Genomic DNA, 13,390 nt, shown 5'->3' on the forward strand with positions numbered 1-13,390 from the left:
CTTGAGCTCACTCCTAATAACCATTGTTTTGAACTCAATATCTGCTTGTTGACTTGTCTCTGTTTCATTTAGCATTCTTTCTGTGGATTCCTCCTTTCCTTTCAATTGGTGGTTGTCTCTTTGTCTTCATATTATTTGTGACACTTTTCTTGTTCGCTTTTCCTTAAAAGGAAAAGGGGTAAAAATTAATCTGTTTTGACTTCCTGACTTTGTGGTGTGAACTTCTATGGTAGAAGGCCTGTGATAGTCAGTGGTGCAGTCTTCTTGATCTCCTGAATTTGATGCTTTAGGGATGCCCTTTATGCCATTTTGCTGGTTCTCTAGATGTAATTGGGTTTTGATTGTTGTTAGGTTGTTTTTTTTTATGGGTCCTTCTCTATAGCTGGTTGACTGAGGGTCACTCTGCCCACCATGTCTTGTGTACTATTGTGTAGGTGCTGCCTGAACAAAACCACAGAAACCAGGATACAAATCCACAACTGCACAAATAACTCCCCCACCACCACAATCCCACTATCAATAGCAAATGAACCATTGTTAATAAGGGTGTAAAGAGATCAAGACTATTATAAGAGGAGAGAGCAGTATGAAATGACCTACTAAAATAAAATGATTTTGAGAGGGTAGAGGGAGAGCACTAACAAGAGATGGGAGTCGGAGCAATGGAAAGAGAGAAGGTAAACTTGACATCATGAATAAAAAAGAGAATTAAGAATGTGCAATGGAATATGAGGAGAGAGGCATATAGTATTAGGTTTAAGAGGAAATTAAAGCAAAATAAAATAAAGAGAGAGAGAGAAAGAGGAAGGGAAAATAGTAAATAATTAAAAATATATAGGAGCCAAATTGGAGAAAAAGATCTACCACAGTACTATCAACATTAAATGAGCTAAAATTAACATAAGTTGTATGGGAATAAGAGGGGGAAAAGAAACAAAGAAAAGTCTAAGAGATATTTAAAGGAATAGGAAGTGATTTTATAATGAAAGAGGGAAAGGGAATGATAAGACTGAAGAACAACAAGCTGGCTAAGACAGGGAGATGTTAAAAGTTGGAATGTAGGAAAAAAGAAAAAGAAACAAAAGGAGAATAAGGAAAAATAAAAGGGCAGGCTGAAAGACAAATAGAAAAAAAGATTAAAAAAGAGAAAAAAAAGGCTAAGACAGCAAAATTCAAATTTGAGATGAAAAAAAGAATAGGAGAGGAGACCAGTAAAATTTGATATTTGAAATACAGAATTAATGAAGCTCTAGAGATAAAATTGAAAAAACAGTAAACAACAACTGCCCTACCCACAACCAACTAGCAAAGACTGTTAAAAGTGGAGAGAGGATGTGGGTATTTTAAGAGCAGGGGAAAAGGATATGAGATGACCCTTGACAGGAAAGTTGGTTTTGTGTGTCTGGACAGGGGAGATATAGTAAGAGTACAGAATGGAAACAAGTTGTATCAAGAGAGAAAACAAAATTTGAAATGAAAATAATGCTAGGAAAGAGGAAGGTACAAATGGGCTAAGGGGAGAGAGGGGTAAAATATATGAATTGAAATACACTATAGTATAAAATCTAATGACTTAATATGTAGAAACTTGATGGACAAGAAATGAATGTTAAAAAGCTATGCAGGAAAGAAAATATCACAAATCATGGAAAAGACTATAGTAGATTTTGTCTTGATAGTCTCTTGTATTTACTATGGTTTTTTCTTTCAGGATCTGCCTCTGGTGATGTCAGATGTTGACCCCATCTGACCTTAGGGAACCTGTTCGATACTTCCAGAGATCTCCTGTCCCTGGCTGTCACCTCCAGTTGATCTCATGACTCTGAAATCAACAGTCAGGCTTAAGCCCCATAGGGTGGGGCAGAATTCCTCCTGGGGTTAGGGCTAATGTTTCCCCTCAGGCTGCTGCTTGGAGGGGAACGTCTACCTGAGCAAAATAGTTGCTGCCATATGGGGATTGGTTAAGCACCAGGATTGCAGCGTTTACTCTCTCAGTTCTCTCCCAAGGCCTCCATCCCTAGTCTCTCCTCAAATCTCTCTAGTCCACTCTGACGCCCTTTGCCAGGTATCTACTGTTTGTGGCTATCTTCTTTGGTTGTTAATCTAGTCACTCTGCACTCAGCAGTCAGGCTTAAGCACCACAGGGCCAGGGCATAGACCCTCCTGGAGTTGGTGCTATTGTTTCCCTCAAGTTACTGCTTCTCAGAGGGAAGTGGTCTTCCTGAGGATAAGCACTGCTGCCATTTTGGAGACACTCAGGAGCAACGGGATCTCAGCATCTACTCTCTCAGTTGTCTCCCCAAAACTTCAGTCCTTAGTCTCTCCTCAAGCATCACCAGTCCACTCTGCCACCACCTTTGGCAGAATCCAGGATAAGTGACTGCAAATGAAAATTTTTGTGTTGGCCCTTTAAATGAAGCTTGCATCTCCAGCTGTCTGTCTCTGCATCCCTGTCACTTTTCACTGCTGATTCTTATCTGTGTACTTTTAGGGCTCTGGTGCTTTAGGCTGGGAATCCTAGCCTATGGTTTAGAACTCATTCTTCTCAGGGGGATCCAACCAGCTGCTTAATTATCCCTCTGGTGCTGCCACCTGTAGGCATCTAGCCAGCGCTCTTGAGTCTCCACCACACTCCTTACCAGACGTTATGCTGAAGCTGGTACTTCTGTCTGTCCAAAGTTAAAAGGCTTCTCTCTCACTATTGCTCAGTTGTTTGTTCTGTGTGATTTCTCTACAGTTGAGTTGGAATTCCAGATTGGCCCTGGTAAGACGTAGTGTGACTTCCATTCACTCCTCTGCCATCTTCTCAGTCTCTTCGTCAATATGTGTTTCTAACACACCCCCAGTGATGCTGGTGTTGTTAGTCTGAGATCACTCTTTGAGTAACTCTGAACTGTGGGAAAGAAGCAACCTCCCTGAGTTCAGTTTCCACTCTGACCCCTAGTGTCAGGGCAGATGAGTGTGGGCCATGGGAGTCTCAAGGTTATTTCCTCAGCTTGGGGAACTTGGTTTATAAAGTGATTACCAGGAGTCGCTGCCATAAAGACAAAGTCTCCTAGGATTGCAGCCTTATTACCAAAATGATGTTATGTTCTTTTACAAAAATATTCAGACATTAACATTCCATTCAAAATAAGAAAAGGAGAGCTTATCTCCTGTTGTTTTTTTGTCTTCAACTGCTGCACTTCTCTCCTGCCATTTGTCTTTCATGTCAACTAGGTGAGACTAGAATGTCTGTCACTCAAAAAACCTGGGAGACCTCAAAGTTCTGCAGGACAGTTAGGGATGGGCATTCTAGCTCAGCCACATCAAGAGCTAAACAAACACCTCTATTAATGTTTCTTTCCTTTTTTTCAGGCTTTAAAACTGTTTATTTTCATATTTAAAAAACTATGCATTCTAATTATTTAAATCATTTTAACAAATAAAATGCCATTCTGATTAAACTGCATTTTACAGACTGCAGGACACCTTGGGGCAGCTTGGTTTTTACTCTAGATTTCACTATCATCTCACCCAGCTACTTCTTTCACCAACATGCAAGTTCTTTTCCTTCCCTGCCAAGCAGACAGACAGATGGGAGAGGCAGGCAGTCTTCATTGTCAGTAGTCCTCTGATGTGAAAAGGGGCAACACAGTCATTTAAAATGATCCAACCTCCTTACATCTTACAAAGCTAAACAGCTAAAAGAATTAAAATAAGAAGGCAATGCTGTGTAATGTACAGTGCATATTGGCAGTGCGGGCCTCATTACGATTCGCTTGCTCGCTTCTGTTCAACCATCTCTTTGGAAGGTAGTGAATTTTTCTCTTGCATTTCCATCTTCTTCAGTTTTGACTTACCGAATCTCTCAGTCTCGGCCATATCAAGTTTGTCAGACATGGTTGCAGAGGAAGCAGAATGAGGTGCATGAACAAGAGGAGTCTGATCTGCTCAGTGACCCCCGTGGAGTCTATTGCTGTGTTTTCTGTGCCATTATGACCACACCCTGAGAGCTGTTTTCAAATACTTCTTGTGAGCACATTTTTTGTTGTTGATAATAAAACATGCTTTATTTTTAACACCAATCTCTGTCTTTCAGACCCTTTGTTAATTCAGTTATCTTTTTTATGTATATTTTATTGATTATGCTATTCCAATTGTCCTAATTTTTTTCTCCCCTGTATCCCCCTCCACCCTGCACCCCCCATGCTCCTGCATTCCCGCCTCCCCTTAGTTCATGTCCATGGGTTGTACATATAAGTTCTTTGGCTTATCCATTTCCTATACTATTCTTAACTTCCCCATCTATTTTGCGCCTACCAATTATTCTTCTCCTTCCCTGTACCTTTTCCCCCCATTCTCCACCTCCCCACTGATAACCCTCATGTGATCTCCATTTCTGTGATTCTATTCCTGTTCTAGTTGTTTGCATAGTTTTTGACTTTGTTTTCTAAGTTCAGTTGTTGATAGCTGTGAGTTTATTGTCATTTTGCTGTTCATAGTTTTTGATCTTCTGTGAACACGTTTTTGTTCCCACTTGCAGCATAGAGTTACTTGAGTGTGCATCTAAGGAGACATAGGTGCTTGTTATGAACTCTTTCTCAAAAAGAGCATTAAAGGAGGTGACAACATATCTGTCACTCACTCATCCTTGCAGCAACTTATGGAGAAATTGCTACGATACGCCAGGTGCTGTGGTCAGCTCAAAAAGGTTTGTCCTGATGGCTGGTGCATAAGACCGGCAAATAAGCACACTTTGCTAGCACCTGAGGGCCTTCCATGGAGCAGCATGAGGCACAAGGGAGGGAATTCTGAGAGGAGCCAGTGTCCTGAGGCCCAGCAATGAGGAACAATATGACACAGCATTTGCAAACCATGAGTATGTTGGTATGACTGGAATGTATAATTTTTATTTATTCCATCAAACACTCCAAGCCCTATCTTTACAACATGGTCAATGCCAGGTTCCCAAGATTTGGGAACCTCTCCCTTGTGGAGGGTGATGATGAGTATGGTAGACCTGGCTCCATGAGAGGTCACAGAGACAGGCTGGGCCAGGCTATAAAGGGCTTGGTATACTGAGGCTGAGTAACTAAGGCAATGACCTGGCACTTTATACCAAGGGCAGTCAGGAGCCACCAAATGTCCTAAACATAAATGAATCATAGAAAGACCACTGCTGGTGAAAGTGGAGGATAGAAGCAAGGAGACCATTTTGAGAAGTCAAGACAGTGGTCCAAAGGAGATGTAACATGAGTGAGAAAGGGAGAGGCAAGTGGGCCCTGCTTTAACATGGAACTGCTCAGCAGTCTGGGAACTGGAATCCCAGCTCATGAGGTATGAGGCACTAGGGGTAGGCACCTGGCTGAAAGCATTATTCCAGAAGAGAGCAGACCTGGGCTAAGAGGCCAGTTCTCATCTGGAAGCCTACTGGGTGAGTTGGCCCTCTTAGAAATATTACCTGGGGACAGGGACAGAAAGAATTGTGGGCCAAGGAGGGGTATGACACAGCCTCAGGATGCCAGCAGTAGGAAGTGGCAGCTGCCACCTCCCTGCTTTTGGATAGAAAACTAATATTTGCCCTGTTGAACTCTTTATCAGAAAATTCTAAAAAGAGGCCCTCCTGGAGGCAGTGGGGTGAGGAACTTAGGGCCAATTCAGTGTGTCTCCTTTCTAACAGGGAGCCCAAGAGTCATGAGAGATCTTTGATGGAGGACCATTACTGGTATGTCAGTAGCTGCTGTAATGCCTGGCACATCTACTTGTACAGCCTCTGTTGAAGGATTCCTCTGTCCCTCCTTTTCCAGCCTCTTCCTCCTGCCACCAGCCCAGCAAAAGTGAGGTCTTTACAGGATATCCAGGGGACTAGACCAGTTCCCGTTGAAGCTGCTTCTAGCCCTCATCAGGGCAATGGACTTTTCTCTCCGTGTCAAAGTTTCCCTGTGCCTCCTGTGACTCCAACTCATTCTCAAGCAAGCCCTCTCCTCAGCCTTAGCACTCACCATACAGCAGGTAGGAAGGGCTTGGTTCTCTCTATGATTTGTTCAGAGGTGGTAAACGCTATGCTCTAGGGGCTCAGCCTTCAAGCCAATGGTTGCTGGGCCTGCTCTGAGAGCTTTTACTTTTACACTCATGGCTTGTTCAGTTCCTTTGTGGTTTTTTTCACATGAACCACTCATGTAGCAATGAAACTGCTGAGTACTTTTGCTGGTAATGAAAAAAATCTTCTGAATCAGACAGAAAACCCACAATGCTGAGGGTTTTCCTGATCTTCACTTTCCTCCAAGGTCTGGGTGTCTGGGATTGAGTACTGACTCTGCTCCTTACTCACTGAGTGACTTTGGGCGAGTTACTCCAACCCTCTGACCCTCAGTGTTCTCAAGTATAAAATGGACTGATGGGTATTACTATCTCATAGATTTGTTAGAATTATTAAAATTCAGTCATACAAAGTACTTAATGCCTGGTTCATGGGAAGCACTTAACAATGCTGGACACTAATTATTTTCATTATTACTTTCATTCTTCAAGGCCTACCTCCAGTGCCCCCTCTCCATGAAGCCACCCCCACTTTCCAAATGAGAGAAGCCTGTCTGCCTTGTGCTTTCATAAGACTTCATCTCTTTTTTTGTCTCCTGAGCCTTCTGCATCAAATTGTTATTTGCTGGCTTACCTGCCCATCTCCTACTCTGTTCTGCCCAGACTCTGACAGTTGCTGATAGGTCAAAATTTTTTTGTGAGCAGGTGAGAAACATTGCTTTGATGAAGCACTAAAGGTAAACCTCTTACAGCTCAAAACTCAATTCTTTGACCTTTGCCACTAATGAAAGGCCACAGATCCAAACTGTCTTCATTTTTCTCTCTGACTCCCACATTGTTGTAAGAATAAAATGAGAAATTCTGTGATTAAATTTTTTGTCAATCTTTGACTTCTAAGAGGCCTAAAACCCTTAATCATGGGAATTTCTCAAGTCTTTATTAAATATAAGAACTGAAAAGTATATATAATGCAGCTTCTGCTTTTTGCCATCAGTCTACCCGAGAAGTTCCATGTATTACTACCCTATCAAAGACTATGACAAACTTTTGTACTAAAAGATTAAAAAATCAGTTTAGTAGCCTAGTCTCAAAATAAAGCAAGCTCTTAACATATGATAAAGACTAGGGTCTCCTTGCTCAGTTAGATGTGTGGAAATTCATGCTGGTAATTCACCTAAAATGGATCAGTTTCCTTAGTTCTGACCTGCTACATAGCTGCTGAATTCATAAGTTACCTTAGTGATAGCCAAAGGCTATTTTATGGAATACATTGCGTGGTTTGAAAGAGATGGTGTAATTTCAAATTAATAGGAATAGTAGATAAAATTACTTAACACTTGTGCCAAGTTCCAGGCTAAGACCTGTGCATATGTTATCTCAATTAATACTCACAATAATCCAATGGCATAAATAGTATCACTATTTATTATTATCCTCATTTTACAGATGAAGAAAGCAAGGAAAGTAAAACAGGTTATTGAAAAGCTGTGCTGAGAAAATGCAGTTCTGTCTAACACCAAAGTCTCTCCAAACAACTAGATTTTTATGCTAATAAAATTTTTTAACTCTGTAGTGATTTGGACAATGTGAACATAAAATGATGAGTAATACGGACTCTGACCAGCTGGGTCTGTGTATTGTGGGTGCGACAGACAAATTCACACAGACTGCAGAAATCCTGTGGAGAAAAAGGCATGGCATGGCCACTCTTTGAGTAAGAGAGAACCCCGATCCCTGCCTGGATGGACTTTTATTGTTTTTCTGGGCACATTATATGGAGGATGGTCCTCATTTTTTATGCACAGGTTTGCTTTAGGTGATTACCTTTTACAGATAACAAAGGAAAGGATGTTGCTGATTATGTCAACGAAAAGTTTGTTGCAAATGCAAGGGGAAAAGTGGTTGAACTGTTTACACTCCATCCTTGGGAGGTTTAGCTCAGACTTTAGGAAGTTACTTTAAAGATATGCGGCAAACATTTGCTACCTCAATTCAGGGTGAGGGAGTTTTAGCCAAATCAAGCCTCAAAGCAGAATAGGTACAAGGCAGGCCCGGTTCTCCATGGGAAAGCTGATCTGTGGGCTTGGCTCATGTGTACTGCCTCCCACCTGCCAGTTTTCTGAATTGGGGCTGAGCTACATTCTCCATTGCCATGTGAATCGGTTCCCTATAGATGAGTTTATTTGCAAAAATTATTTCAGAAAAATAGAATGGCTTGAGACCACAAACCTTTGATTGCTGTTAGGGTCTGAAGTTCAAAGCAGGCCTGGGGAATCAGGAACCTAATGAGGAGCAAGGGTCTGGCTGTGGAATACATAAGCTCTGCTTTCAACCTTCAGGACAGAAGGCACCAATTGGCTGCCTTTACGTCTAATGCAGTCCAGAGGTGTGTATGTGTGAGTCTGCCTTTACGTGTTAGTGTGAAGCGCACAGTCAGATTAGTAGCCAATATTTTAAAATGGGAAGATTTCACATTTTTAAAAAAGCCAGATTTTTTAGCTTCTCTTAGAGTTCTATGGACTTGCATTTCAGCAACAATTGGCAGAGGCTGCTGAGCAGGTATTCTGTCCATTTATTCACTAGGAAAAGTAGCCTGGACACAGTATTTGAGTTTTAGATGGATGCTATGGAGCCTGGATTGAGGAGACAAAGTCAAAGTCAGGAAAAACAGAAGGATATCATAATACTGATAAAACATAATGAGAACCTAAACTAGGGAGTAGATTTTAAAAATAATGTAGGATGTAAAACTGGCAAGGTTTGGAGGCTAAGAAAGGAAGACACTAAGAATCACTCTAATCTCCCCTTTGGAGGCTGAGTGGTAGTCCCACCTGAGCTATGGAATAAGGCAAAGGAGTAGGTTTTGGAGAGTGATGATGGGCTTGGATTTTAAGTGTTTACAGCTCCCAACATTTATGCAACTTCTTTGCAAGATTTTTTAAACTTGATTTTAAAGAAAGAGAGAGGGAGGGAGGGAGAGAGAGAGAGAAATTTGTTGTTCCAGTTATTTATTCATTAATTGATTGATTCTTATATGTGCCCTGACCAGGGATCACATGCCCAATCTTGCCATATGGGGACAACAGTCTAACCAACTGAGTTAACCAGCCAGACCTGGAAAGATGTTTTATACTCAGTTGGATACAAGACTTAAAGCTCAAAGGATGAAGTCTGGGCTAAAAATTTAAATGTTAGTTGTCAGCCTATATGTAGTTGCTGGAAAAATGACAATGGGAGAATACCAAGGCCAGAAGTGGAACTCTGGAGACACCAACACCTGAGGGGCAGGTAAAGATGAATTGCCCATGGAAGATCAAGAATAAACCATCAGAGAAAGAAATGGAAAATCCAAGGTAATCACAAATTGGAGATGAGTTGAATTTCACACAGGAAAAAGAGATACCAGGTGGGCATAGACTTATTTGGGGTCACTTTATAAGTTATATAAATGTCTAGCCACTATGCTATACTTCTGCAGTTAATATACATTGAATGCCAACTGTAATTGAAAAAAAAAAAATGTTTAATTGATAGCCCTCTAGCCAGACTTAGAAAATAAGAGAAGACAAAAATTTCTAACATCAGAAATGAAGCCCTGACTGGCGTGGCTCAGTAGATTGAGTGCTGGCCTGTGAATCAAAGGGTTGCTGGTTTGATTCCCAGTCAGAGCACATGCCAGGGCTCTGGGCCAGGTCCCCAGTAGGGGCCATGTAAGAGGCAACCACACATTGATGTTTCTCTCCCTCTCTCTCTCCCTCTCCCTCTCTCTAAAAATAAATAAATAAAATCTTTAAAAAAATAAAAAATAGAGAAATGAGAAAGGGGACATCATTACAGGATCCATGGGTATTAAAAGCATAATGAAGAAAGATTATAAACAATTTATGCCCACAGATTTGATAAACTAGATGCAATGGACCAATTCCTTGAAAGACAATTTAAACTCATATGAGAAAAAAATATACAATGTAAATGGTCCTATATAAATTAAAGAAATGTAATCAATTACTAATAACTTTCCAAAACAGAAAGCACCAGGCCCAAATGAGTTCACTAATGAACTCTACCAAACATTTAAGAAATTATGCCAACTTTCTATAATCTCTTCCAGAAGATAGGAACAGAAGGAGTATTTCCTAGCTCACTCTATAAGGCCAACATTACCCTAATACTAAAACCAGACAAAGACATTATAAGAAAAGAAAACTAGAAAACAATATGTCATAAACAAAGATGCAGAAATCTTCAATAAAATATTAGCAAATCAAATCTAAAATAAGCATGGATAAACTAATATATATTGCTTTTTTTATTTTGAACAAACTGTTATCTGTTGGTCAACTAAGAAAAGGAAAAAAAAGGTTTTATTTTACCTTCAAAAAGAAACAGAAAAAAACAATGGAAGTAAATGCATAGTTCAACTCTTCTTGAGAAACTTAAAACATTTTGGCAGACTTCTAGGATGATATGATTATTCTGCTTTTACTGTATAAAAGAAGTCATATAAAAGAAGCAGTCCCTAGGTTAAACAAGAATAATGTGTTGTTTGTTTTTATGAGGTCTGTCAGAAAAAGTCCAGCCATTGTTAATACAATGAGAGTGGTTTGCGCAACATTAGTGTTACTTGACAGCCAAGGGGAATGGACTGGAATATGCATGTGTGAACAATAATGACTTTACTGTACTGGTCAGTGGAGGTGGTAGATGCCATTGAGTGAGCGTGTGTACTGTGTGGTCATCACATTCAAAATGACTGAGCAAGTGCAGCAAAGAAACTGCATCAAATTTTGCATTAAACTTGAACATTCCTCCATGGAAATTATTCGGATGATTCAGAGGTCCACAGTTATGGTCAACTGGTGATTGGCAGCCTCATCACAACAATGTACCTGTTCATGTATCGTGACTTGTGCAAAGTTTTTTGGAAAACATCAAATCATCCAGATGAATCAGCACCCCTACAGCCCAGATTTGGAGCCCTGTGACTCCTGGCTTTTCCCAAAACTAAAATCACCTTTGAAAGGTGCAAGATTTCAGACTGTTGATGAGATTCAGGAAAATACAACACGGTGGATGGCAATTGGGAAAACTGTGTGAGATCCCAAGGTGCCTACTTTGAAGGGGACTGAGGTGTCATTATCCTATCTACAATGTTTCCTGTATCTTGTTCAATGTCTATTTTTCATATTGCATGGCTGGATACTTTCTGGACAGGCATCATATATTTTTAGACAATAGAAATCAATGAAAGTGGAAGTTCTGATATTCTTTCCCTACCCAGTGAATTGCCTTGATCACCTCTGGGATGTGTATTTCCACTTTGAAGATGCCGTACATACAATTATTGGATCTCCTAATGAGGCCTCATCCATCTGGAGTCTTTCTTATAATTAGGGCTGCTCCAAGGAGTGTAGTTGGAAATTATTGGTCCCCTGGAAAGGGTGGGCAGACAAGAGCCTGTCCCATGTCTCTAAAGTCTAGCCCAACTTGGGATTGTGAGGAACCGTGTTGAACTTAAAACTATATCCCTGTACCTGAGGTTTAATAATTCCTAAACTGAGTGGCCAAACTTTGGGACACACACTCCTAGGACCTCAGAACCTAAAGCTGGGCACCCAGGGCTACTCCATGGGCTAGATTCTCTGGCCCACTAAGGGCCATAATCAGGGAACAGGAAACTCTCACTCTTTACTACCCATTCCCAAACCAGAACCTTTTCAGTTAACCAACACTTCAATTATTTTTATACTCTGAGTGATACCCCACTATAACTGATATGAAAGCTAAGTTCATCATAAAACAGACTTTCTTAAATCTAACTTGTCTAAAAATAAATAAATTGCACATTCAGATATTTCATAATGAGACACTGTGCAAAGTAATTAGGCTTCTCCTAACAGAGGCCTGAGCATAATGACTAAGAGACGTAACAATTTACACTTTCCTATTAATGAGGTAGTTAATACAGGACTGACGTGACAGCTCCAGCTCCACTAAGGGGTCCCCTAACTGGGAACCTGGCTTGCAACCCAGGCATGTGCCCTGAGCAGGAATGGACCCAGCGACCTTTTAGTTTGAGGGATGATGCCCAACCCACTGAGCCAATCAGGGCGAATGTGTTGATTTTTAAATGAAGACATCAATATTCCATATTTCCAAACTGTTTTTCCCCCTCTTAACTTTTCTGGAACATTGCAAGTAGCTTTTATAATTCATATTGATCTGTACTGTTGAACTAAGTGACAACATTACAGATTATAAAAATGATTTAGTATTTTGAATATTTGGTCATTCTGGGTGAAGATCAATTTCAACTGTAATTTTACTGCCTACAGAGTGGAGGTGGGTGGAGCCAGCACAAGAAGGGCTGCAGAGAGAGCTGAAAACACTGGGGCACTTGCCCTCTCATCCACTCTGATCCTCACCTGGAGATTTCCCTCCCACCCAATGTATTTCTCTATCCACCACAGAGGGTTCCAGAAAGTACTTTAAATGGCCAGAGTCATTACTAACAGCTGAGTGTTTAAAATCTAGGCAGTCCTTTTAATAAACTGTCCACTGTAGGAATCCTGAGTAAATGGGTAATAAAGAGCCAAGCTTTTATTTCTTTAATTAGCAGCAGGATAGTGGATGTGGCCAAGTTTAGTTAAATAACTAAATGCAGAATCTCATTCTCCAAGGGGATAAAATCCACTGAAGCCCTGAAGCCTACCTCTTTTATTCTACTCTGCCTTTGACCTGGAGTTGTCCCATCTTATTTTCAGCTTGTAGGCATACTACACAGGCATGCTAGTGATAAGATGAAGGGCCTAACATGGGCACATGCCCTCCACAGTTTCAGGCTCTCTCCTTCCTCACTTTGCTAGGAGTAGAGGTCTGTTCCTCTCCTAAAGTAAGGAAGTTTCCATCATCTTTAAATCAGGACATATTTGGAATAAAATCAGAACCTCTTTGCCTGGCACTGTGGTCTTCACTGCCTTTCTTGAAACCACTCAGACCAGTTCCCTGCTCTTTAGCCACATGATTTCTCTAGGTTAAAGGGCTCCCAGAATACCTGGCTCTTTTCCCCTGGGGCCTCTTCACCTTTCCCTGCTACTCTGCAAGAATCTCTCCTTCCTTCTCAGAACACTCAATCCTGGCCCCCTTTAATTGTAAAAGCACCACCTCCATGCACCCTCATTCTCCATCTGATAGCTTGTCTCCTTTGTACCACCTAACTTCAGTCTACTATTTTGGGTGTCTATTCACAAACCAAGATTATGGGCAGCCTCCCCACTTTTAGGATAACACCATGAGACTTTAAATCACAAGTATTTATTTTCCTGTCTTTTCTGCCTACAGAGCTGTGATAAGTGGGGGAATCAGAAGA

The 13,390-nt window shown here is 40.9% G+C and overlaps 1 protein-coding gene across 1 annotated transcript; it reads right to left on the reverse strand.

The window, feature by feature from the left end:
* Positions 1-3,750: 3,750 nt before the first annotated feature.
* Positions 3,751-3,882, reverse strand: LOC123816323 (thymosin beta-4-like). Its single transcript, XM_045835231.1, has one exon. The coding sequence runs from the start codon at positions 3,880-3,882 to the stop codon at positions 3,751-3,753; it is 132 nt and encodes a 43-aa protein (XP_045691187.1).
* Between the last annotated feature and the right edge of the window lie 9,508 nt (positions 3,883-13,390).

The sequence above is a fragment of the Phyllostomus hastatus genome, unplaced genomic scaffold (genome assembly GCF_019186645.2).
Source record: "Phyllostomus hastatus isolate PE091 unplaced genomic scaffold, TTU_PhHast_1.1 phas_contig_2, whole genome shotgun sequence".
NCBI classification, from domain to species: Eukaryota; Metazoa; Chordata; class Mammalia; order Chiroptera; family Phyllostomidae; genus Phyllostomus; species Phyllostomus hastatus.

Bases quoted from the DNA above. Each gene is read 5' to 3' on its own strand.
- LOC123816323 (XM_045835231.1), bottom strand. From the start codon at position 3,882: ATGTCTGACAAACTTGATATGGCCGAGACTGAGAGATTCGGTAAGTCA.